The sequence below is a fragment of the Hoplias malabaricus genome, chromosome 11, assembly GCF_029633855.1.
Source record: "Hoplias malabaricus isolate fHopMal1 chromosome 11, fHopMal1.hap1, whole genome shotgun sequence".
Classification (NCBI taxonomy): Eukaryota; Metazoa; Chordata; class Actinopteri; order Characiformes; family Erythrinidae; genus Hoplias; species Hoplias malabaricus.
The window spans coordinates 36479755-36507581 of record NC_089810.1 but is presented as its reverse complement, the minus strand read 5'-3'; the positions used below and the strand labels follow the sequence as shown (position 1 = coordinate 36507581).

At 40.2% G+C, this 27827-nt stretch overlaps 1 protein-coding gene across 1 annotated transcript in view; it reads left to right on the top strand.

Moving 5' to 3' along the window:
* The window catches only part of si (sucrase-isomaltase), a 94939-nt gene that overhangs the window by 36875 nt on the left and 30237 nt on the right, over positions 1-27827 (top strand). Inside the window, exons 21-36 of the mRNA XM_066684584.1 lie at positions 1230-1354; positions 4849-4937; positions 5308-5357; positions 5811-5984; positions 9106-9255; positions 10497-10700; positions 11118-11272; positions 11505-11673; positions 16057-16153; positions 19035-19147; positions 19447-19572; positions 20871-21002; positions 22261-22377; positions 22690-22752; positions 24004-24120; positions 25175-25265. Coding sequence (XP_066540681.1) covers positions 1230-1354; positions 4849-4937; positions 5308-5357; positions 5811-5984; positions 9106-9255; positions 10497-10700; positions 11118-11272; positions 11505-11673; positions 16057-16153; positions 19035-19147; positions 19447-19572; positions 20871-21002; positions 22261-22377; positions 22690-22752; positions 24004-24120; positions 25175-25265 — 1972 coding nt within the window. The remainder of the gene's footprint in view (positions 1-1229; positions 1355-4848; positions 4938-5307; positions 5358-5810; positions 5985-9105; positions 9256-10496; positions 10701-11117; positions 11273-11504; positions 11674-16056; positions 16154-19034; positions 19148-19446; positions 19573-20870; positions 21003-22260; positions 22378-22689; positions 22753-24003; positions 24121-25174; positions 25266-27827) is intronic.

Genomic DNA, 27827 nt, shown 5'->3' with positions numbered 1-27827 from the left:
TACAGATAATGAATGAATGAATACAATGGATACTTGCTGGAAAGATCCTTCAGAATTATATATGGAGGTTGTGCTTGTGCCATTTGTTTTAAAAGGCTCATGTATGTGTCCTGTAGCTTTGAATGATCGCCTGCAGCAGAATGTTGTGTATGATTAGATGCAATTCTCAAAAGCTCCAAGATATTCTTCTCGGTGTTTAAGGTTAATATAAGGACAGCCCTAAGATCTACTGGCAGAGCCCGTCTTACTAAAGGCCCTATAGGTTTAGTAAATAGAAAAAGCATTCTCTCTGAAATAGAGCCTGCTCAGGATTCAGACCGTAGATTTCCTGTGACATTCTAAATGAGATTAAGATTTATGAGCACATAAATCCACAGCCCAGTTACAAACCCTTTAACATGGGCTAGGATCTCCACTTTAAGCATCCAGTGCAGGGGAAAAAAAAAAAAGGTGGCAGGGCCAATCAGGGCCACCTTAGTTTCTCCAGGGTCTGGTTATAGCCTTCAGACGGAGATTAACACACACTGATCACAGGATAAGATAAACTAAACCCTGTCGTCATGATGAGGTTCCTGTAGTCCCTCTAGGCCCGCTGTGTGTGTGTGTGTGTGTGTGTTAGTTTGTCAGTTAAAGGCACTGCCGGTCAACAGCAAATGTGATAAACACACAGATTTGATTGTGGTTAAGGGATTGAGAAATGTAGAGAGAGTGAAAATAAAAACTAAAAGAAGAGCAAAAATGTGAAATAAACAGAATGTGAGGCAAGAAGAGTCAGCACCTGGGAAGCTAAGAGGAAAGGAGGATGAGAGAGACACAGAAAGAAGAGAAATGAGTGTGCGATAAAGAGATAAAGAGAAAGAGAAAATGGGCAGAGCAAAAAAAATGAGAGAAAAAATAATAAACAAAGGGATATGCAAAGAGACAGTGACAAAGAGACAGTGGAAGAAGTTAGTGGAGTTTAGTGAAAAAAGAGAGGGAGAGAAAGACAGGCTGAGTGCAGAAAATGGAGGGAGGGAAACGTAGCTGCGAGTAAAAGGCAATAATAACATGCTGTGAAGATGGTCTTTAAAGATAAAGGAATTAATTGCCATGTCTCTGAGCTGTTGTAGTGTGTTTGACTGAGACGGACTGACGGAGGTGCAGTTAAAGAAAACGACGTCCTCTTCAGGGAGAGGAATAAATTAGAGTCGAGGATTATGTTGATAACGTTATTGTTCTCTTTCCTGCAGGAGGAGAGGATAACAGAGAGAAAAGCTCGAGTGAATATGAACCTGCCGGCCGATAAAATGGGTTTACACATCAGAGGAGGAGCCATCCTGCCCATTCAGAGGCCCGCAGTCACTACCACACAAAGGTACGCTCCCACGGTCTCGTCTCCATTGTTTCAGGGGACACTACATAGACTCCCATTCATGGCCATGTCCCTTACTCTAACCTTAACCAGTTTAAAGCTAAACCCAACCGTGAACCTACAACTAGGCCTAGTTCAATACCTGACTTTAATTGTGTAACATGTATCTAGACCAGGGCTGCACGGTGGTGCAGCAGGTAGTGTCGCAGTCACACAGCGCCAGGGGCCTGTAGGTTGTGGGTTCGATTTCCGCTCCGGGTGACTGTCTGTGAGGAGTTGGTGTGTTCTCCCTGTGTCTGTGTGGGTTTCCTCCGGGTGCTCCGGTTTCCTCCCACAGTCCAAAAACACATGTTGGTAGGTGGATTGGCGACTCAAAAGTGTCCGTAGGTGTGAATGTGTGTGTAGCCCTGTGAGGAACTGGCGCCCCCTCCAGGGTGTAGCCTTGCGCCCAATGATTCCAGGTAGGCTCTGGACCCACCGCGACCCTGAATTGGATAAGCGCTTACAGATAATGAATGAATGAATGAATATCTAGACCAAAAATTCACACACAACACAAACTCTCACACATGTTGGTTTCTCTATACTTGTCAGGACTTTCCATAGACATAATGATAAATGTAGCTAATTAACACTGCACCTAAACTCTAAATATTTTAGAACACTGTTCCAAGAAGTGAGTTTTCTGGAATTTTGTCCTGACTTTTCACATAAGCCAACACACACGCACACACACACACATAATTGATTTGATGCCATGTTGATTACCTTACACCTACTGAATATCATACAGAACCACATTTGTAGCGCAAAGAGATTGGAATTGCGCCACAGCACAGCAAGTTCAGGATCTATTTCACAGCATGAATATTCTACCTGTAATTACAGCTTGGAGCGACTGACACTTGATTGTTTTCATTCTCTTTTAAACTAGAAGTTTATAATGACAGACACATTCAAATGTGATGAATGAGGCTTGAGTATGAGCACTTTCTGAGCCATTCATAACAAATTTAAACCCTTTAAGGAAACACTGTTGGCAATTTTTTTTTAAATATGTCAACACAAACACAGGTGCTGTCAGCTTACAGCCTGGCCACTTTATCAGAAACCCCTTTTCTAACTGCAGAACTGCTCTTGTGTGGTTATTTTTGGCTGAGTTGGGTGAATGCCACTTCAGTGTCAGTAAGAGCTGCTGCACATGGTCCACAACTCAAAACTGACTGATGATAAATGTGGGAGAGAGGGGTTGATATAAAGAGTAGCAACAGATGGGTTACACATGGTACTATTACCCTTTTTTTATAGTGAACCTTTAAGGAAGAGGTCTCCAATAAAGTCGTCAGCGAGGAGAATAACAATAGGAAGAGTAATAATAGTGAAGAATAATGGGTTTAATAAAACTTATTACACCTACACTTGTTTGTAGACACCTGCTCTATCAGTTTCTTCTGTAATGAAGGGTTTTAATAGGGAGTTTTTCCCCCTTCACTGCAGTGACAGCGACTTCTATTCTGCAAAGGCTTTAACACCGGATATTGGAATATATTTGTGAGGCGGTGTGTTGGCATTAAGCCACCAGTGCATTGCTGATGCTGGATGATTAGTTCTGGATCACAAACACCACTCCAACTCATCCCAACTTTATTGGATTGGAGCTATTTTACTTCAGAAGTCACAGTCCCGTTGCATCATAGCCCAATGCTAACCCTTAATAATAATGAGATGTAGAGGAAGGAGGCTGGCGTACAGGTGCTTCAGTGTTGTCCATTTCATGTTTTTGATTTTCTTTGGAGTATATGTACCTGTCTACCTTGGTGTCAGTAAGTGTATAGACAGGAAGTGTAGATCTAATGTAAATACGTAACAGTCCCATATGGTTAATTTAATGGCCTTACAGAACTCCAGCTTTGATGAGTTTCAAACACTGAAATGTTTATTTTTCTCCTTTATTTTCTCTCTCGTCACTGCTGTCCTGTTTTTTGTGTCAGCTGCTCATTTGTATTCTCCGGCTCGAGCACACCCATGCAGGCTGAATATGCACAGGGAATTTTGATATATGTATATATATATATGTGGTGCAGCAGGTAGTGTCACAGTCACACAGCTTCAGGGACCTGGAGGTTGTGGGTTCGATTCCTGCTCCGGGTGATTGTCTGTGAGGAGTGTGGTGTGTTCTCCCCGTGTCCGCGTGGGTTTCCTCCGGGTGACTGTCTGTGAGGAGTGTGGTGTGTTCTCCCTGTGTCTGCGTGGGTTTCCTCCGGGTGACTGTCTGTGAGGAGTGTGGTGTGTTCTCCCTGTGTCCGCGTGGGTTTCCTCCGGGTGACTGTCTGTGAGGAGTGTGGTGTGTTCTCCCTGTGTCCGCGTGGGTTTCCTCCGGGTGACTGTCTGTGAGGAGTGTGGTGTGTTCTCCCTGTGTCTGTGTGGGTTTCCTCCGGGTGACTGTCTGTGAGGAGTTGGTGTGTTCTCCCTGTGACTGTGTGGGTTTCCTCCGGGTGACTGTCTGTGAGGAGTTGGTGTGTTCTCCCTGTGACTGTGTGGGTTTCCTCCGGGTGACTGTCTGTGAGGAGTTGGTGTGTTCTCCCTGTGTCTGCGTGGGTTTCCTCCGGGTGACTGTCTGTGAGGAGTTGGTGTGTTCTCCCTGTGACTGTGTGGGTTTCCTCCGGGTGACTGTCTGTGAGGAGTTGGTGTGTTCTCCCTGTGACTGTGTGGGTTTCCTCCGGGTGACTGTCTGTGAGGAGTTGGTGTGTTCTCCCTGTGACTGTGTGGGTTTCCTCCGGGTGACTGTCTGTGAGGAGTTGGTGTGTTCTCCCTGTGTCTGCGTGGGTTTCCTCCGGGTGACTGTCTGTGAGGAGTGTGGTGTGTTCTCCCTGTGTCTGCGTGGGTTTCCTCCGGGTGCTCCGGTTTTCTTCCACAGTCCAAAAACCCAAAAACACACTTGGTAGGTGGATTGGTGACTCGAAATTGTCCGTAGGTGTGAGTGTGTGAGTGAATGTGTGTGTGTGTCTGTGTTGCCCTGTGGCGCCCCTTCCGGGGTGTGTTCCCGCCTTGCGCCCAGTGATTCAAGATGGGCTCTGGGCCCATATATATTTTTATTTTTATATATATATATATTTTTTTTTTTGGCGGGGGGGCACTTCAGGAAGGACATTCGAAATACAACGCTAGAGATTACTCTTAGTGCCTTTCACATCTCTTATTAGGATTCTTTATGAGGAGATTTAATCCACTCTGCAATTTTCATTTGTGCTGAGAACATTTGTGCAGTCAAAAACAAAACAAAACAAACAAAAAAAACAAAATAAAAATGCCTTCTATTTCACCTCACAGTCACTGCCTCTGACATGGTACGCAAAAAAAATAAGAATCCTATCTGTACTTCAAAGACTCTCCTTTTAGTCCTTGTCTTATTTAGTTCCTGGTAAAAGTTGAGAGAGTGAGAGTGTGTGTGAGTGTGTGCGTGTATGATGATGATGAAAGTGTGCGTGTTCCCACAGTCGTCGCTATCCCATGGGTCTGATCATTGCGCTCGATGACAACAAGCAAGCGTCAGGCGAGCTATTCTGGGACGACGGAGATTCTCGAGGTATTTTGGTGGATTTGCTACTAATTAAAAAGTTGTGTTATTTTTCTTGCCTAAGACAGAAAGTTCACTGTTCTGTCTTTGTGTGTATGTGTGTGTGTGTGAGTGTGAGTGTGTGTGTGTTTGTGTGTGTGTATGTGTTTGTCTGTGAAAATGTCAAATATACTGTATGTAATTGATTTTTTATTCTATCTATCTATCTATCTATCTATCTATCTATCTATCTGTCTGTCTGTCTGTCTGTCTATCTATCTGTCTGTCTGTCTGTCTGTCTATAGATAAATGGTTTTAGTATGTAATCTCTCTCTCTCTCTCTCTCTCTCTCTCTCTCTCTCTCTCTCTCTCTCCCTCTCTCTCTCTCTCTCTCTAATAGATACTGTTTCCTCTGGATCTTACATCCTGTACCACTTCACTGTGTTCAATGTAAGTCCAGTGCAGGATAATTATTATTATTATTATTTATTTGATCATCTATGATCTGCATCTCGTAGCGTCTTTGAAACCACATCAAATAACAGTCACTCGTTTGCTCCATCAAAGCTCTGGCCAATTCCCCTCATCTCCTCACAGAACCACTTGTTCTACTGCGTCTACATGAGTCACAAGAGATAATTTAACCCTTTAAACCTCAGAAGATGTACTTTGCTTCAAAAGGCAGGAATAAATGAACTTGTTTATTTTATTGTTGCTACCAAAAGCGGACCACGTAGATTATGGTTTTGTAGTAGGTATACTCAGATAGACCCTCTTGGAGGGTGGTGACCAGGTGGTCCCAGGAGGGTCATAGGTGCAGTATATTACTGAAATGTTACTTATATTGGAATAATAATTTTATTGAAATATATATATATAACGTTTTTCTATTTTTCTTTCCAGGAGGAGTTGACCATGCAGGTCAGGCACAGTGGATTTGTTGACCCTAATAATCTGGTCTTTGAGAACATCACCGTCCTGGGTGCAGAAAACCCCCCAAGCTCAGTGTTTATCAGTGACGGAGTTTCTGTTGCGGCTGTTAATGAATCCAGCATCCAGTACCACTCTTTGAAGAAGGTGTGTTTTTTGTTGTACTTTCACATGTAAAGTAATCAACGGTGATGAGCTTTGTTTTAAATCTCAGAAATTTCACCATGCTTCGTAATTCAGGTATTTTACAACCAGAATGGGTTATTTCTGACAGAGTTAAACATACAGTGGGTCCTCAACTGACGACGTTGATCCGTTCCTACGTCACGTCGTAAACCGATTTTCGGTGTAAGTTGGAACATACGTACATACTGTACGTAAATAACATACTGTAAGCACTTATCCTATCCTCACACCTATCCTCCTCGGTCCCGAGCCGTGTAACCGTGTATTCTTCTGCCGCGCACACCACACACGAAGTTCGCGTTACGACGTTTACGGCGCAAAACCACTTAAGTCGAAACAAGGCTTTATACAGTAAATGGGAGATAACTCAGGACTGACGTAACCCAAGGACCTCCTATCAGGGATTAGGGCTGTGCCATATCGTATCGTGTGCAATAATATCGCAAACATTTTTTAAACAATAAAAAAATCATTGTCGTGATTATCGTGATATTCTGACTTGTTTACGTAATGACGTCATGCAGTTACATGTAACATGGCGTACATTCATTATGAGTCATTTAGGCACAGCGTCAGGTACGGTGGAATTTGCTCTGCGTTCAAAAATTTGCTCCAAAAGATGAGTACCTTGTGTGTTATATCCTTGGGTTTGGATATAAAATATCAATATTCGAAATGTTTTTTATACAATGTAAGAATCTTGGTAAGTTTTGGTTGTTTACAAAATAAGCACATGTTTATTTGTTGTTTTCTTTCTGAATATTTGAAAAGGTTAGGTTTGTACTAAATTAAAATGTAATTAAAAATAATGTAAATAAGAAAGTAAATATATTATTTCTTTAATATAATTACTATTAATGTAACATTTTTTTTTGTTGCAGTAGTGTGTTCTTGAAATGAAATGTGTTTTTTCATATCGCCAAGAATATCGTTATCGCCAAAATACCCTGAAATATCGTGATATTATTTTAGGGCCATATCGCCCACCCCTACCAGCGTTTCATTTTGATGAGGGTCACAACTGACTGTTACACCATGAATAGGTATCTTCCCCAGGATTATTAAGGCAAAGGCATTATTAAGGCAGTGTGGAGGTGTCGTCAGTCTGTGTATGGATTGAATATTGAATGGAATGGCATTCTGTGGAGTGCTGATTTTAAAGTGTTCTTTTTTATTTATCATGGTGCTATAGTGTAACTATAAATACATTAAATAACAACAATACAGTGGCCATTGACAGCACAGAGTACGGGTTTGAAATAAAGTGGACAGTGAATGCAACATCATAAAGGACAGTGCAAAAAAGAACATAGTAAACTTTTCTCTGGGGCAACGTACGGAATAAAGGAGATTCTTTATAATGCCACACAATGGCTGATAGAGAGAGTGGAAATTGGTCCAAATAGGAAATCTATAGAAACACAATGGAAAAATGGTGGGTGACCTTGTCTTTAAGGGAGAGAAATGCAGCATGGCTGAGTGTCCCTTTGAAAATGTGACACTCCCTGAGACACAGGAGAGAAGCTGTGCATATGCACACACACACACACACACACACTCCAGATTACAATGATAAAATATGTGTATGTCAGCTCAAGGTCCCTATGTGCAGTAGCAGAATATCTCCATATTTCAAAAGTTTGGAGCCATTTCTCATATTAATGGCTTATACAATATATATTTTAATAAGAACATACACGATACACATCAAAGTCATTTTAAAAGTTGTATTCATTTTTCAGGGACAAACAGGAACAACTTGAGCTTATTAAATAATAACCGTGAGAAGCAGTAAAAATGCAAGATTTCATAATTTTAAAACCTCACAGGAATGGCATAGTTTTAAAAATCATTTTATACATTTATTTGCATCAGGACTAATTATGTATTGTAGCGAATATTGACTCTGGACTTTGGAATAAGAGTGTATACACACACACCTGCGCACACATACCAGGACATCATGATAAAGGACATGTGTCATCTTGACTCGGGGCTCAAGGTCCTTGCAGAATAGCAGACTGTTGCTCTGTCTCTGAGCCACACGTGCGACATTACTGTCAGACGCTCAGATTTACTGCCGAGCCGCGAAGGAGGCATGGAGAAGAGACTTAAACACACCCGTGTTTACCACATATGTCACTCTGCTCTTTTAACTGCCGTGTCCGTAGTGTTGTCGCTATCTCCATGGCAGTGGCCTGGCTGCAGTAAATCTCTCAGATTGCACAGTGGTCCTGAATTGAGTGGTATTCTGTATTCAGCCAATGAGCGGCAACAGATAAGAACCCACCCAGAAAACAAGGAATGCTTGGCCCATTCTGGCTGCCTCGAGTCCACCTTCTATGGACCAGATTATACTTGGCCTTCGTCTGGCCCACACAACACCTGCTGTATCCCAAGTCAAGCCTGGTTCATGACAGTTGGCCCAGGTTTGGCTTAGTGTGCCATAAGTGCCAAAAAGGACACAGATGTGTCTGCTATCTGGGCACCCTCTATGAGGTCCCTGAGTGTCTGATTGAAAGTGAAATAATCATTAAAGGATCTTTGTTCAGTTTAGATTTAGAATTATTTCTGAAACTGATCAGATTCAGCAAGTTTGGAAGTCCCTGGTGAGATAGAAAAACAAAGGAATTAATCAGAATCATATAAAACATTAATCACCCAGGTAGTTATACAAAAGCATATAAAAATAAACCATACAACAAACTGTAAATATTATGTACATTCTGTGATGACATTTTGATTGTTACATTCTACATTATTTGCATTATCCTCAGAAATTTGAACAACTATAATTCACTGTGGATAATTCCAAAAATTTACATTTAAATGTAGTCAAATTCAAGTGAATAGAATATTGTGTGCTGCCTTGTTTTCCATAACCATGTACCAAAAATTGTGTGCTACCCTTATTGTTGGATGCACTACAGTGTAGTTAGTATTAGTAATAGTACTTACTTTTAAATACAACGTGATCTTACAACACTGCAGATTTGCAGCATTAGTTCAGGGCTGGAAAATGCCTCAATACGTCCCTGGTGCTGATCAATAAAAGGTGTGTGTGGGGTTTTCTCTCTGTTAGGTTCTGTATCTGAAAGGTTTGAGTATGCAGTTTGGGAAGAACTACACAGTCTCCTGGAAAACAGTCATCTCTGATTTTGAGCGTTTCGATTGCCATCCCGAGGATAACGCCAGTGAAGAAACCTGTAGAAATCGTGGCTGCATCTGGAATGTAAGTGTTAAACAAAATATAACTGTAAAGACTGGAATTGCATCACTAGTTTCATAATGAACTACTTTTACATTGCATTTTTATCCTGTATTGATGGGCACAAATCTGCTTTTACTAATTTATTGAATGTCAAATATGTAAAGGATGTTTTTTGCCTAAGAATAGCATTAATATATGTTTTCTGCAAGCTAAATATATCCTTTTCTTAAAAACACAGATAGAGTTTCGAATCTGAAGATGGTGTAAAATGCTTAAGTAAATTCTTTAACTCATTTTTGGGAAGTTTATTTAGTTACAAGTTCATATACAATATATCCAAATGTGTGTAAATATTATGAAATAAAGGGTATTGGTTAATAAGTAGTTTGCAGTAACTTTTTTGCATTTCTGAAAGGGCTTAAGACTAGAAACATTTCTGTGTGGATTTGTTTGATCCATCAAAACTTTCATGTTGTCAGGGAACGCGAAGGGGACTGACGGAGGTGGACGCACACGCTACAACACATATATTTTATTAATGAAAAAATATAACAAAACACAAACAAACAAACTTGAGGGCAAACATGACGACTGAATAAATGAAATGGCTTGAAACAACAACATGAAAACAAGGAACAACTAACTAGAAATTAGAACAACACGAAACAACACAACTTGCGAAACTTGCGAACAACACACAAAAAGTCACAACTTGGGAACCACACAAAACAAATGACCGATCAAAGGAAGTGACACAAAAGGACTTAAATACTAAACACAGACGAGACGCACCTGAGACAGATAATGAAAGGGCAGGGTAACAAATGAGACACAGACAAGGAGGCGGAACAAAGGCGGGACTAAGGCAGAGACATGAACAATAACAGACAGGGCCATGTGCTGAGAGAGCACATGGCGGGGGAAACAAACAGGACTGGGCCAGGATGTGACACATGTACTGATATTGGATGATTACTTCTGGATAAAAAAGTAAATACATAAATAAACAATACATTTTGCTGTAGCGTTGCATGGTGGTCCTTTACGCCAAATAACACCATTCCAACAACTCACAGCCCAACCATGGGGGGCTTTATACCCTACCTTGTAGAGTGTCCTGTTGGGAGATACTGGAGACAATACAAGCTGTGTTAAATATAAGCGTTAAATAAAGTGTATTCGGTATAGAGTAATTTGTGTTTAATATCATGTTATTTAGCATATTTATCACAATGCCTTTTTTTTCCTGCATCGGCATGCAGCCCTCCAATCTGAACAGAGTGCCCAGTTGTTACTATCCCAAGGACTATGGCTACATCACCCAATCTGTGCAACAAACAGAAGGTGGCTTGATTGTTAACATTGTACGCAACAACAAATATGCCACGCAGCGAGCAGCCTCCAGAGAAATAAACACACTGAAAGTGGAGATCACTTACCTCAGCGCACACTCTCTGCGCTTTAAGGTACAGTAACTGCTTGTGTGAGTACACACACACACACACACACACACATAAACACGAACCCCCATATGCACTCATATGTTCCTCAACTGAACTTTTCATGTATTATTATTATTATTAGTAGTAGTAGTAGTAGTAGTAGTAGTAGTGGTATTGTTGGTGGTGGTGCTGACTGGAGTATTATAATTTATTCATTTTAAATGTCATTGTTTTCATAGACACATTTTATAATTAGTGACTAAACATTTTAAAATCTCCAAATGTATTTTTTTATCCTCTCTTTTCTTAGGCCTTTTTAGAACACACAATGTCCCTAAGCAGCTTAGTTTATAATCTAGAGCTAACACTAAATCTGTGGTTTCATTTTTGCTCTTTAAATGAAATGTTCTACTGAATTTGTTCGATATGTGATTCCTCCAGATCTCAGACCCAGCTGAACAGCGTTATGAGGTTCCAGTGCCCTTGACACTGCCTCCCACTCCTGAGATTGACGAGAAGAAGAGGATGTACAGAGTTGAGGTCTCCCAACAACCATTTGGCATCCAGGTGATCAGGAACAGCACAGGAACCGTTGTGTGAGTGAGCACCTGGTTTCTCTCTATTATCATTCTGCTGCCCACAAGGAAAATTCTCTGCAGAAATCTGCAGTTTTTTTATTAAGCTTTAAATAGGTTTTAATAGGCTGGAGCTGGAGAAATTAAGCGTATGGTTGTGGTTTGATTGTGGGCTGTGGGTGTTGGAATGGGTGGTTGTGGGGGGATGTTTCTTATATACTCTGTTACACTTTCCTTTCATATTGTTTTGTAGATGGAACTCCTCCGTTCCAGGTTTTAGTTTCTCCGACATGTTCATCCAGATCTCCACTCGTCTGCCGTCTCAGTATATCTACGGTTTTGGAGAGACGGAGCACACCAGCTTCAAACATGACCTCAACTGGAACACCTGGGGCATGTTTGCCAAAGACCAGCCTCCTGGTGTAAGTGCCCTATCATTGTACAGTAAATTACAGTATTTTTACAATAGCATACTGTTTTCTTCAGTTGCAGTGAGTTACTGTATTTCCCTTAAACTCTGGGAGATGTCCTGCATTCTTAACACTTTAATGGATTATTCACAGTAAGTTCCAGCAAAAAGTAACTATAATAGGATTTAGAGGTGTTTACGGTGGTTGTAATACAGATCGAGTGCTGTATCTCTTAAAACAAAGTTATATATGTATATATATCACAGTTATACCAATGTTTCTCTACAAAAAATGCTTTGACATTGACATGATTTGATCCTGCTAAATTTTGTCCTGTAGCAAAATGCCCTTTACTACTAATGCTACTATTAGATGGTGCAGTTTGGTGCATATTTCCCTCTGTACTACCGCCTCAAGTTCTTGTATGTCACATTCTGCCAATGACATGTGTCAGTAATGTTTATAACAGCCAGTAGAAATGTCAACCTCATCATCAAGAAAATAAAACTCAAATATCTGGTCAGACGCTAGAAAAAAAAAGAATGGGACGACAAAACCAATGCAGACTACCACCTGAGTGAAATATGCTACAAAGTGAGTTTGACATTTTGATGTCTATGGGGAAATTTTTCTAATGAGGCAGATGGAAGAAACCACACAAAGCTGCAACTGTTTGCAGCTTTGACTTGAGAAGCAAAGCCAGGCCTTCTGGTCCCCACTGTGAATTTGTAGTGAAATCACTCTCACTTTTGGGCTTGTGAGAGAAGATATATACACAATTTTTTTTGTCTGTTCATCTCCTTTTCTCTTCTTTCTATGCAGTGTTTTCTTCTTTTGACCTTTCTGCCCATTTAGAATGAGAGAATGGTAGAATACAGAACAGAGCAACAAAAGAAAAACACAAAAATTAAAAGTATCTTTTACAATAGTAAATTTATCATAAACATTTTATCATTATAAATTACATATTATCGTTTTATATATAAAATTGTGTGGCGTTGGTGGTATAGTGGTGAGCATAGCTGCCTTCCAAGCAGTTGACCCGGGTTCGATTTCCGGCCAACGCATTCACTTTAAAACACGTTTCTGCAACAGCTGCCATGCTTTGAGGGCGGCACGGTGGCACAGCAGGTAGTGTCGCAGTCCCACAGCTCCTGGAGGTTGTGGGTTCGATTCCCGCTCCGGGTGACTGTCTGTGAGGAGTTGGTGTGTTCTCCCCGTGTCCGCGTGGGTTTCCTCCGGGTGCTCCGGTTTCCTCCCACAGTCCAAAAACACACGTTGCAGGTGGATTGGCGACTCGAAAGTGAATGTGTGTGTGTGTGTGTCAGTGTTGCCCTGTGAAGGACTGGCGCCCCCTCCAGGATGTATTCCCACCTTGCGCCCAATGATTCCAGGTAGGCTCTGGACCCCCCCGTGACCCTAAATTGGATAAGCAGTTACAGATAATGGATGGATATAAAATTGTGAGAGTTTCAGATTCTTACACCTTTACTATCACTTTCTTATCATGATTTAATGACGTTATAACCAGCATTCAGAGAGAACAAGACTATTTTAAGCATTTTAATTGAAAGCGACATTCACAATTTTAATCAAAAACACTTTATATAATTCTGTAGACATTGCCTCAGAAGCAGTTACAGATAATGAATGATTGAATGTTCCCACAGCATTCGCTAGCTCTCCAGTTTAATGTGTTTACGAAGCCCCAGTGTTTTTAAATTGGTAAAAAACCACAACAAAGGGTCTTAGTCTGGTACGCTAGGCTTTCTCTCTCTGCTCATGGCATCTGGAGTTTTTTAGACAACTTTTTAGAGAACTCCAAAAGCTGAAAAGCATGAACCAAGAAGAGGATATTGCTTTATTCCTGCTCCATATGTGTGTAATTGACTTTATTTTGCTCTTTCGGACGAGTTAACGCAGAAATATCTTCAAATTCAGGAGATGGTTAACAGCATTCACGAAAGTGCTACAAAACTAAACAACTCAAGTTACAAATGAGTTTCTGTGGTAATTCAAACAAGTAAACTTCAGTCACGCACAGTTGTTTTTCTCCTTAAACACACCATTCCACCTCAAGACACAGAGCTTCTGAATGTAAACTAACCAGAAAGAACTGGAGTTCCCCACAATCACATACGTGCAGTCTATTTATTTTCAGTTTGAAATTACTATAAATTATTTTTACAAAGTGCCTAGTGCACTTTTGATTAAACAGAGGCAAAGCAAAATATTGTGTGCTCATAATTTGCATTTTAACAGCTCCTAAATCAAGATGGATCAAATTTTAAAATGACTGGATATCTCCATAGGCCAACAGTTCCCATTCTGGAGCCAGATTTTAGATTTGTTATATATTTACGGCTGTGAGTTTGGCCAAATTGAGCTAGTGAAGGTTTCTGAAGCACATGTTTCCAGCTCTGTTACACTGTAATGTGAGTTCAGGGTAAGTGTAGAGTGGTGTGTGTGTGTGAGAGAGAGAGAGAAATGGTGAGACTGAACTGGTTAGATTGATTAGAGGAAGGTTATTTATCCCCATACTGACTCAGTCACTCATGGTGGAATCTGCGTCAGTATCAAGTGCTTCAGTGCCTAATTGCTTCAGACACGGACACTGCATCCCTGAAGTGGGCCTGACTCATGAACAGGCTAATTGCTGCACTTACTTTCCTGATTAAAGCTGGCGTATTAATACCTGATCCTTGAGGGACACAGAGGAACGTGTTGTGACCATGCAGAAGATACCTCAGGTATTTTTTTTAATGTGATAGGTGGGCAGATTCTTACAGTATAAGGTCAAAACCCCTGTGTTTCTTCTGAAAGATAATAATATGGAGTAGAGACTGCTGTATCAGCTCCTATACCTTCTGGGAGGGCTTTACAGTAGATGTTGGCACACTGCTGTGAGAATTTGTTGGAGTTCAGCCACATAAATATTAGCGAGGTCAGTTCAGGAACAGAAACATCACTCAAACTCATCCCTGAAGTGGAACACTGCTCCATTTCCAGTGCTGGGGGGGCTTTATAGTTTGAGTTTGTGCGTGACATGTATTTATGATATCAGTCTTTCTGACATGAATTGAAATAGATTCTGATATTTTATGAAAGAGACAATCAGCAGCATGCTACACTTTGCACCATGTTCATTATTTTACAGCACAAGTTATTTATTTATTTATTTATTTATTTAATTATTGTTTAGTTTTTTTTTTTTTTTTTAAGTGTGATTTGTGGTAATTATGAATTAAGCAAACAGCGCAGCAGTGCACCGCTGCCATTTCTACTCTATTACACCTTGGAAATGCATTGTATTATGTTGCACAAACCAAAATTGATATTGATTCATAAAACATGTGAAAAAGTTACTATGTTTATTGTATTAATATCAATTTGTGCTAAATTCATGATCATTAAAATTATTTTACACGCCATTTTTGGATGTAAAATTCGACTGGACCAAACTTCAAATGCTATAATATTGCAACATATTGACTATATTTGGATCGCCTTGAAGAATAATTTGGTGCTTTTAATCTTGATAATCTCAGGCAAAAATGAAGGAAACTCACACAACAGCACAAAACAGTCAGAAATATAACTGTAAAGGGTGGAGGGTGGAGACTTAGGGCATTGCTGCGGTGTCTGGTTGTTTGTGTTTATGCGAACGATGCTGATGAACGAGAGAGGATTACTCTGATTTATTCAGAGACAGTGACGCTCCAGAGCAGGGCATATTGCAGCCAGTCCAGCTCACTGAGTCCTGTCAGAGCTGTCAGTCCTCTTTAACAAACATGCTAACATCCTCTCTAGTGCTGTACTGCTCACCCCTTCACACTGCAGCACTGAGAGAGAGAGAGAGAGAGAGAGAGAGAGAGAGAGAGAGAGAGAGAGAGAGAGAGAGAGAGAGAGAGAGATGAAAGGAAAAGGGAGAATTCAGAGATGTTGTTGGGGAGAATGACTGAAATAGTTAAAGATGAGAGAGGGTGAGAGGTGGATAAAGAGAAAAGTGTGGGTGCTTTGACACCCACACTAATATTTTAAACAGTGGCTTTATTACACATTTACTCTCAGTGTTTGGTTGGAAAATCCTAAAATTTGGTTTGTGATAGTACAATGGTACTATCTAATAGTACAATGGCCTTCTACTAAACTAATAGTACAATGGCCTTCTACTAAACTAATAGTACAATGGCCTTCTTTACATATATTTACATACATTATTTGAATATTTATCAATTAAATATATCAGCTTTTGTGAAAGAAATAGATATAATATCTTCGCATTGACCAGCTTGCTTTCGTATGTCATAACTCTTATGAATAATACAGTAACTCAGTAACTACTATGAAACTAAGGTGTTTATTCTCTCTCTCACACTCTTGCTTTCTCTGCAGTACAAGATGAACTGTTATGGTATTCATCCGTTCTATATGGGCCTCGAGCCTACAGGAGACGCGCATGGAGTTCTCCTCCTTAACAGCAATGCTATGGGTGAGTGCTTATTTACATACATACATATATACACACATATATATATGAATAAATAAAGTTTAAGTGCATACTACACTGTATAAAAACATCAGTATATCAGGTTCATTCTTCTGCTTCAATATTTGGTTCATGATACTTTGGCCCTGCAAAGCATTTAATTTATTTCCGTGGCTATGTACATAGACTATTATTTATTAACAATGCAGCCTTGAGAATAACAGTAACAGGGTTACCTCACTGCTGTTCCTTCAGCGCAGTCTCGTGGAGTCTTTTTATCCTCTTTTAATTTCCTGAATGATAGTTTTGCTTCATCGTCTGATGATACACTAACTCTCCCTAACTTGAAGCCAGGGGAAGACGAGGGGGCTTTTGTTAAAGAATGATGGCGGTGATTTACACATGCGCAAAGAGGAATGCCAGGAGAACTGTGTTTTTAGAATGTGGGTCTTATTCAGAGAGCAATTTGTTGATCTGCTTCAAAAACCCGGTCCGACTGCCAACAGTAAAGTGAACCTTTACATAGCTTTCCAGATGTGCCTTCTATGGCTAAAGTCACTTCCTTCTGGTAACATTTTGTAAACATTAGGACTGCAGAGACTTAAACCATCACACTGCTTAACACAGAAATTTGAGATTATATTAAAACAGGGATTTAGGGGTGAATGTCATGATTCTGACATACAGACACAAAGCACTAGAAATGTCATATAACAAAAGCCATCTAAATCCTGGTGTAATGATTTCACATACTGAACTAGTGCTGAGTCTAATTAAACCGGATTATACTGTCTTTGTAATGAAACATGCACTTGGTCAGTGTTCTTATGGAAATGAATATGTCCATGACATACTCAAAAATGCTTGAAGTTTAACATGGCAATTATGCCTTCTGCATTTAAATTAGATTCCCTTCCATACTTCGCCTCAGAGCAGTAAAAAAAATGACTTCCGCTAGTTACTAGTTACTACCCACCTCTGTTGGAGTTTGTTAATGAATACAGCCTGGAATTCTGCACCTTGTGTGGTCATCTGTGTGATGAAAGAGGGTTTCTTCATCCCTCCCTGTTTGACCATTAGTGCTGCAGTCAGCAGGCCCTGAGAGATCAGAGATGATGTGATGTTATTTACCAGAAAAGCCGTGCTTGAGCTTTGCGGGAGGAGTAATTACATTTCTAACAGGACGCTCCTCTCTGCTCTGTCTCTGCATAATGATGCGGAAAGCTTTTTTTAGAAGCCTTATGCATTCAGAGCCGCTTCCCTCTGCCTCACTAACACGTTAAGCTGAATAAATGAACGACTCAAACTTGCAGCAGGAGGATAACTCTCGGCCTCTGCAGGTGAAGGGGGAACATCAAAAAAAAAAAAAAAAAAAAGGTTTTCAAACACAAAGAAGAAGATGCACTGTACACACTGTGAGGCAGACAGATTCACTATGAAGTTTGAAGACACCTGCTCCTCCAGCATTTCTTCTGAAACGAAGGGTATATATAGTTGTGTTTGTGTCCTGTTTCTGTTCTTATAGAAAGGCTTTAGACTAGATTTTGAAAGTAAGCCATGTTATTAATCAGTGTTCTTTTATGGGGATTATACACACTGTGTACGTTAAAGTAGCTATATTCACTGATTAGGAGTTTCTGAATACATTTGGATGTGTACTGCTATAAACACAAACATGCAAATACATCTCTGAAATGTTTGTAATTATTTGAAACTATTAAATTAAAATAATAAAAAAAAAATCTAATTACAATAAGATATTGGTTTGCAATAAGAATGAAAATAGGCCCAAAACACACACACACACACAAACTTAAACATGCTTGTCCCAGTGACATTTCAGTTTCATTCAAAATGTTATACATAGAAAATACATTGCAATATATTCACTACATTGCAGATTTTGGAAAACAGTAATCCCTCGCTACTTTGCGGTTCATCTTTCGGGGATTCGCTTCTTCGCAGGTTTTTTCAAGGGGGGCTTATGGCCGCTATATCGTGGATATTGAGGGAGAATCTAGGAAAACTGTGAAAGATGTGTAAATTATAAGTATTTTTTTTATCATTTTAGATACATGTATTAGACTGGGGCTGTAGGTGACAAAATATATCATTTACAAGTGTTTCTTACGTACAGTACATGTGTTGTTCATGTCCACATCCAAGTGAAATGTACTTACGCTAAATCACAGCTTAGGAATTACTCTATTAAAGAAACTGGTAGGATATCACATGTGAAAAACATTATAGAATGACTGTTTAATGCAAAGGGTGGGTTGTTAACAGCACAGGGAGGGTTTTAAAAGTCCAAGATCGCCCAGACGCCTCAACAGCTTTTAATATCAGTGTTTCTTTCAGTATTTAGTGTGTCCATACATTGGCATTCATCACAGCTTCCATTCCTTTTGACACATGTCCAGAGTTCAGTCTGAGAAGTTGGTTGCTTTTTACAGATTCGGTCAGAGTGTTGAGATCTGGCCTGTGGCGTGGACAACTCATTATGCCATCATTCCACCAGCAGTGTCTTGGTTTGATTTGCAGATCGATGGATTGGTTGATTTTTATTGATTTCTCAGTACCACTTTTGGTGGTCTACCAAGCTTTGCATGGTTGTTAAGACATCAGGTTTCTCTTTATTTTTATAGGACTTTTATATGACATTTACACCATACAATACCCATTGTTGTTTCTTTTGAATTCCACTTCTTTGTGCAGAATACCCTTCCTTCAATTATCTCCTAAAACATGTCACAACTCGTTCTTATTACGTTTTCACTAGGAATTAAGAATTGTCTCTGGCGTTAGTCAAGACTTCATAATATATTCGGCAGACACAGTGACATAGCTGAATAATTTAGTATATTTGCATATATGTGTATTTTAGATGTGACTCTTCAGCCTACCCCTGCTCTTACCTACCGCACCGTTGGAGGCATCCTTGACTTCTACATGGTGATGGGACCCACTCCAGAACTGGTGGTGAAGGAGTACACTGGGGTATGTGTCTATGTCAGTGTGTGTGTGTGATTGTGTGTTTGTGTGAGCGTCCAATGTCCCTGGCTTGATGAGCTTTAGCAGCTGGGACCTCTCCGCCTCATTGCCTACAGTGTACTCAGTCAACACACACACACACACACACACACACACACACACACACATACACATAAATATTTATTTAAAAGCTATTCACGTAATGATGAGGCAGTGGTGAGCAAAAGTGGCAGCTGCATAAGATTCCCTTTTTTTTCTTTTTTAAACTTACTTTTGTGCTCTACTTGTGCATTTTGTTTTGACAGATGATTGGCCGACCAGTCCTTCCAGCCTATTGGTCACTGGGTTTCCAACTCTGTCGCTATGGTTATGCCAATGACACAGAGATAGAAGAACTGTACAATGGCATGAGGAAAGCTGGCATCCCTTATGTGAGCCCTTGATGCAATCTATGGCTGTGGTTTAAATAATTCCCTACTCATTATGTAGTGCACTATTTTATAGAATCTGCCAAAATAATGCACCCTAGCCATGGTGTTGTATTATGCTATGGTAGCAGTGAATATGTACCCTAACTATATAGTATCTGAGTTTAGTAAATAGTTGTTAGGGACCCTCTTTAATAGTATTCTTAATTGTGCTCCAAAGTAGGGAAAAGTGATTAAAGGTTTATTGCTTCTACATTGAAGTCCAATGTAGAAAATAGTGATTAGGAAGCTATGTCTGTTCCATATGTTTGTGTTCTATGTAGTGCTCTAAAATAGGGAATGGGAATTGATGTACTTTTCCTTTTAGTGCTTCATTGTATGGGAACAGTGATTAAGCAGCCATATTTTTAAGTGCCCTACATTTAAGTAATAATAATAACAATAATAATAATAAATTATATTTGTTCACTCTATTATCGTTAGTGATGCAGTTTAGGGGATAGGTTTTATTGGAATATTTAGTTCCAATACATACTTAGATATAGTTCCCTATAATGGTGGTCAAAGGTAGCCAGTGTTGATTATGGGACAGTTTTAGAGACCTTGCTTGTCTATTATAATAGTGTCTTATCTTCATGATAGTGATATCCTATAGGGAATAATTAGCACCAGTTAATGCTTTTCACCATTAACTGAAGCTAAACCGGCTTCAAGGCTGTACAAATGTGTGCAACACTTTTCTATCTTCAGCAGGGCCTCTATCCCAGATCAAGTTTACAGCGCTATTCATTTTGTTTTCATATCTCACTGATTACCCTTGCTGATTTACCAGAACTTCCAAAGTCACCTGTTTGGGGTTTGGTAAAGGCCCCAGAGTCATTAGTGCACCTGCAGTAAAAGTTAATATGTAAACTAATCAGCCTAAAGGCTAACGGTAAGTACAGGGAGATAGCAGCGTTTGTGGCCATTTGGCCTCAGTCCAGTGTTCAAATCTGAAGCATTACTGTAGCTGATAGCAGTGAGTCACCTTCCCATAAAAGTGTCACCAGGCCATAACAAATGAACACAAGGCTTCATTCAGTGCTGAGGGATTCATGAACATGAGAAAAATGAAGGGAAAATAATGTAGAAAAAAGGAAAATTAATCAGAGCAAACCACTGGAGTTCACTTTTATGAATCACCCTTGTACAAACCGAAGGGCGCGAGATGTCGGTAATTAACCACCAGCTATTGTGAGTGAGGCTCATTTGCTCGACTCTCAGCTAATTGAGTGTTTTTTGTGCTTTTTGACCCCACGCAGGATGTGCAGTATGCAGATATCGACTACATGGAGCGTCAACTGGACTTTAAACTGGACATGAAAAACTTCCGGGGCCTGCCTGATTTGGTTGACAGAATGAGGAGGGATGGGATGCGCTTTATCTTCATCCTGGTACAGCACTGATACATTCTTTCCCCGTTTCTTGATCCCCACTTTCTGTTAGAAAAGGAGGGCATGGCTCCTGTCCTCCTGGCAGAGAGCTGTAGAGGAGATTGCTTTTTAATTTGCTTTTAATGAGTGCGTGCAGATCTCAGAGACAGAGAGGTTAGAGGAGTGTGCTTTAGCGAGCCTGGCATTTAAAAAAAGTTTCAGCAAGATGAATGCTGTGTGATACATGCTATATATAGACAGCCTTATTTGAAACTGCATCATACAGAAATGGATGTGCCTTGTCAAAAGTTTGGGGACATTATAAGAATGGAATTACTCTTAGTTCACTGTGCTGCCCAGAGTTTATATATATATATAGATAGATAGATAGATAGATAGATAGATAGATAGATAGATAGATAGATTTGTTTTTTGGCCTGTGGTCCACAGTTTTGTTTTTTTGTCCATCTGCATTAAATTATCAGTATTGCACATGTCAATATTCATGCCAATATAAAAACGCGCTTATGTTCCTCTTCATTTTTGTGATATCAGCACTCAGACATTTCAGGTGTTTGAACATTGGCACAATAGACCTTCTTGTGTGTGATTGCGAGCATAGCATGGGGGGAAAAAACAGCTGTAAAACCATTCCCAGTAAACAAGGAACATCCCTGGACGTTCAAAATAGGTCTAAAAGTAGTCTGTCCGTCAAGGACATATTTTAAATGTCAATGGACGTCCAAAATCCATCTTAATAAGTTAGTTAAGAGGTGACCAATCGATAACGTCAGTGAACGACCAAAATACGTCTAATAGTCGTCTTTTCAATGTCTGTGTTTGGACGTCTTTTCAACTTTCATTTTCAACCATAAGAGAACGTTGATTAGACGGCAGTCATTACGTTATTCCAACGTTGAATCAACGGCTAAATGTTTACTGGGTTGCTTAGAAAAATCTGAACATGAGTGAGAATTAAATGGAAAAAATTATGAATATATAGTTGTTTTATGAGATTTGAAGAAAGGCAAGTATTTTTTCTTTGTTTAAAATATAGCAGAGAAAATGAAACATTAGATTGAGATAAGACAGTCTGAATTGTCATTATACATGAGAATAACATTTTGAGGACAGCTTCCCAAGCATTGTACAGTTTTACTTAAATGGCAGTTGAGAGTACAGTTACAGTATCAGTGATATATGTAGTTATAGTTTATATATGTAGTCATGTATATTGCTGTTTGGTGTAGTTTGATTGTCTGTTCTTGTCATGTTCCAGGACCCTGCAATCTCTGGAAATGAGACTGAACCATATGCTTCTTTTGAAAACGGTAAATCAGCTGACGTCTTCATCAAGTGGCCCGCTGAGCAGGGTGGCGATTTTGTCTGGGGAAAGGTAGAGCATCGCATTTTATTCATACATTCATTCTCTGTAACTGCTTTATCACGTTCAGGGTCAAGGTGGGTCCTGAGCCTTCCTGGAATCAATGGGTTCATGGCAGCGACACACCCTGGATGAGGCACCAGTCAGATCCAATAGAAGTTTAAAAACTATGGGTTACAATAAGAGGACATTTAATCTGAAGGCACAATCATAACCTGTATTTTTGTTAGTGTGTTATTCTCATCAAAGGACACAGTTTTTAAACTGTTCAGAATGACCTGAGTTTGGTTGATTTATCTGTTGTGTAACTTTCTACATCTTCAGGTGTGGCCTGACATTCCTAATGCTGAAGTGGATGAATCTCTGGATTGGGAAATTCAGGTTGAGGTATATAAAAAAGTTCCTGTCTGTCCATCTGATTTTCTTTTTCACTGCAATCAGAAAGTAGCACAGATAGAGTCTCCAGATTTTCTTCTCATAAAGCCTCTTCATGTCAAAATCATGGATACAATGCACCATAATTGCATTGCTGATCAAATCAGATGATGGAGACATGACACTGACATACATCCAATCAGAACACAAAAGCATGGAGCAAGCTCATCTACTTTCCCATTGCAGAAATATTCAGCTCTGTGTGTGTGTGTATGTGTGTGTGTGTGTACATTTTCAAGGCTAAAGTTTCATATTTGATTTAAAAAAAAAAAATGAAAGCACATCATCAACAAAATTAAAATTAGAATTAAACAACATACATTCACTAAGCTCCACTGACCTTTGAGGGTAACATTGTAGCTCTACAATTTCATACTGTAGTCCCTGCATACTTTGTTTGACTCTTTCACTGGTCAGGCCCCAACCAGGACCACCAAAGACCACCGAAGGTATGACTGATGAAAAGTGTAAAGGGGCAAAAAAAGTATGCAGAGCGACCAATGGACTATAGTCTGTAATTGTGGATTTACAAAGTTCTCCTGTAAAGTCAGAGCTGAGAGAATGGACCGTGAATGTTATAGCAGGTGATTATTAATGCTATAGCTAAAGGGTGTATACCCTATAATGCATATAGAACATATTATTACAAATGCATATACAGTGATCCCTCGTTTTTCATGGGGGATGTGTTCCAAGACCACCTGCGAAAAACGAATTTCCGCGAAGTAGAGGAAAGATTTTATATTTTTTTGTATTAAACGAGTATTTGGACTTTTAAACCCCTCCCTGTTACTGTTAACAACCGGCCCTTCGCATTAAACAGTCATTCTATAATGTTTTTCAGCTGGAACTACATGTGATATCCTACCAGTTTCTTTAATAGAGTACTTCCTAAGCTGTGATTTAGCGTCAGTAAATTTCACTCGGATGTGGACATGAACAACACATGTACCGTACGTAAGAAATACTTGTAAATGATATATTTTGTCACCTACAGGTCTAGTCTAATACATGTAAATATATGTTTTCCTAGATTTTCCCTTAATATCCACGATATAGTGGCCATAAGCCCCCTTGAAAAAACCCGCAAAGTAGCGAATCCACGAAAGATGAACCGCAAAGTAGCGAGGGATTACTGTATGTAGTGCATATGGGATTTGTGTATTTGAGCATTTACCTATATAGTATAATGTGTATTTTTAGTTGTACAGGGCTTTTACTGCATTCCCTGACTTCTTCCGCAACCAAACAGCTGTCTGGTGGCAGAAGGAAATCTCTGACTTCTACACAAACACCATGAAGTTTGATGGAATCTGGATTGTAAGTTCTGACTTTCTGCTTGTATCATGGTGCTTAAAGCAAATCAGTACATGAGCGACCTCAGCTAAGAAAGTTGATATTATGTACTGAACAGCAGTATGCTTTCAGTTGAAAATATCTGCCGTGCACTGAGCAATAAAATCTGAGAGTGTGGGTCTAGTGAAATGTATTTGGCGCTGTGCATTTGAGCTCGGCACAGCCCGACACCAGTTGACAATAAAAACCCCTTTCTGTGAGAGCAAATTTCAGCGACTGGTGCTGGATGGACAGAAAAGTTTGAAAATAAGCTAAATAAGACAAGCTCTACACTGTTTAGAAGCATGCTAACAGGTACTTGTGGTTTAGCACACCAGGGCAGATGATTCTCCAGTGAACTGAGGCTCAAAACACACATATTTAGAGGATAGAGCCTCATAGCTGTGAGCACAAAGTCAAGTGAAGGTTATTTTGCCTTCTTTCAACTTCCTTTCTTTCTCTTTTAACCCAAACTCAGTGCTAAACTCACAACTGCAGAGGGCTACTGGGCTTGTGTGTTTTCTCTACCTGTTTTCAGAGTGTGACATCACCAGTCAGTGAGCTCTCAGAGCGCCCCCCGTCCCCCCATGGCTCTATTAGATGCACATGAATGAACCCTTTGGCCTTTAACTTAAAGACATAGAACAGAAATTTGACACACCACAAACACGTCATAAATTGTCTACATTTTGACATGCAGTGGTATACAGAAATACCATTATACCGACCAAACCTAAGTATGAGTATGCATTTTTAATCTAAGGTTATGGTCAGAGTGTTCATGTTAGAAGTCATTGTCCCTTGTTATTGGACTTGAGAAGCTTAATAATTTCATGGCTCTTGATTCTAACAGTTCTGCAGTGCTAGCGTGCCATGATAGCTGCCTCTCAGTGCAGTGTATTATAGAGGCACATGTCACGTGTAAGAGACACATATGTCAACAGCACACACATGAAAACTGTGGCAGTCTGCTCTGCGTCAGCCATCACTGTAATGGCTATTAACTTGTCACTGTGATTTGCTGCCATTTTGTTTGAAGGACATGAATGAACCGGCCAGTTTTGTGCATGGCACAGTGGGAGGGAACTGCAGAGGGGACCCCATCTATGAGAATCCACCTTATATGCCACGTAAGACATTTGTTTTTGAGTTTTTTTCCCTCTCTGTCTTTTTCTCGTGCTCTCTCTCTCTCACTCTCTCTCTCTCTGACTGGCCACTATATTGGAAACACTTTATAGCTTCAAAATGCATGTGTAATTGCACACTGATGAAACACGTTTTATCACATCCTTCAGACTCATTCATCACTGGTCACTTTCTGAACAAAATGTACTGTTGGTATAACTGAGGTGATGGTGTGTGTGCATGTGTATGAAATTGTGGTGTATATTTACCAGACCATATTGTATTGCAGTGTTCTTTACAACCCTGAGTATCACTGGTCAATGGTCAGCTAAGTGTTGACCAACACCAGAGATGAGCTCTCTATTGAGAGATGAGCTCAGTGGAGGAAAAATTACTGCAATTTCAAAAGGCCACATGCAAAATAATCCGGTTGCGTAATGTTGACGCAGCTTCGATCGCTCTAGACGTTACGTACCACTTGCATCAGACTTCACACTTAATACATCTGACCAGAAACTGAACACAGCTTAGAATTTAAAAGCTCATGTAAAAGGATACAATTAAGTCGTCTACCATTCAAAAGTCAGAAATTATTTCAGTGTTCCCACAGATCTTTAAAAGGCCATGCAGCGTCTTATTTGTAATTTTTAGAGATGTTCAGTTCCAAGGTGATGACTAAAGACTGAGATGAATAGATGCTGATGCTGACAAAGACACTGATAAAAATCAAAGACACTGACAAGAGCCCATTTCATCATGAACAGGAAGAAAAAAAAGAAAGCTGGTTATGGATCTAGATACTGAAAATACTGAGGCTTTAAAAAGTAATATTATACAATTTCGTTTTTTTTTTAAACATTTATTAGACACAGCGATTTGTAGCCTATATCCATGTGAATATTTTCACTATAATCAAATAGTGCTTAAATAATATTGAACCTAGCTATTAACCAGTGGCAGATGCTGGTCTTTCAAGGAGGGGAAGCTCAATTTGGGCCTACATCATAAATTGTGTCGGTTTATTTATACGTAAATTCTACCCTCCGTTCCTTTTAAAGAAAATGATCTGTGACCCTGTCGTACCAACAAGGCGTCTGTTCCAGGAACTTGACTAGTGTCCTCTCAATGGCCAGCGGAGCTAGGCTGCTTAAACGGCCTTGGCCCATGTGAAGTGTGTCCGCCTGTGAGTGCTTTGTGACGGTGGAGGGGCTCAGCAGCACCCGCTGGACAGAAACTGCGATAGAAGTCAGAAAGAGTGATAGAAGTCAGTCTCCAAACACAAGCAGCTACAAAAAACCCCACCAGAAATAGAAGCTCAATTTGTCGCTAGTCGTTTTTAACAAAGAAAATGCCGCTAAGAGGTTTAGGAAAGTCTCCGGTTCAACTCAGAACAGAATGAAAATGTAATGCTTCCACGGATCTTTACACCAAAGGATCGCTGATTCGCTCATTTTGCTGTCAATCAAAAAGGGATTCTGCCTCAGACAGATCATCCAATCATCATGCAGAAGCTGAGCGTCCGGGCCAGCCGAGGCCAGCCCACTGCCCCATAGACCCCCAGAGACGCTGAGCGTCCGATGGGCGGGACAAAGCCCAGCATTTATCCAATGACTCGTCTCATTTCGCTGCTTCGCTATTGAACTCACTGTTTAAATCACTGTGAAACTGCGGGAATGATTGAGAGGAAAGCCGCGTCTTTAAAAGTGATAAGAAGCTGATTCTGAACAAAAGTTGAGCGCGTTGTAGTGCATATTTATTCAATGACATGTACACACAACAGTATATATTTGATCACTTATTTTTTGACATTTTAGGGGAAGCTGAGCTTCCCTTGCAGTCTTAGAACAATCGCCTCTGCTATTAACTATGTATTATCACTGTCCGCAAAAAACATGTATCTCCCAAATAGTACCTTTTAAATTTCAGTTAAAGTCAATGTAAAATAGATTTTATCCCAAGTAATTGGAAATGATCAAATGCAAAGCGATGGTGTCAAAAAAGCAAACAGTGTTAATTAAAGTAAGCATTTATCCATCCATTATCTGTAACCGCTTATCCATTTTAGGGTCGCGGGGGGTCCAGAGCCTACCTGGAATCATCGGGCGCAAGGCGGGAATACACCCTGGAGGGGACGCCAGTCCTTCACAGGGCAACACAGACACACACACATTCACTCACACACTCACACCTACGGACACTTTCGAGTCGCCAATCCACCTGCAACGTGTGTTTTTGGACTGTGGGAGGAAACCGGAGCACCCGGAGGAAACCCACGCGGACACGGGGAGAACACACCAACTCCTCACAGACAGTCACCCGGAGCTGGAATCGAACCCACAACCTCCAGGCCCCTGGAGCTGTGTGACTGCGACACTACCTGCTGCGCCACCGTGCCGCCCCATTTATCCATTAAATGTTTTCCATAAAATGCAGCTTGCATGAGAAAATGAAGCATGTCATTACTTTATGGTCCCTGAATAAAGCAGTTTAAACACCAGAGACTGCATCCCTCACATGTGGGCAGCCATGTTTACAATAGGTTTATTATAGAATCTCTGACACATCCA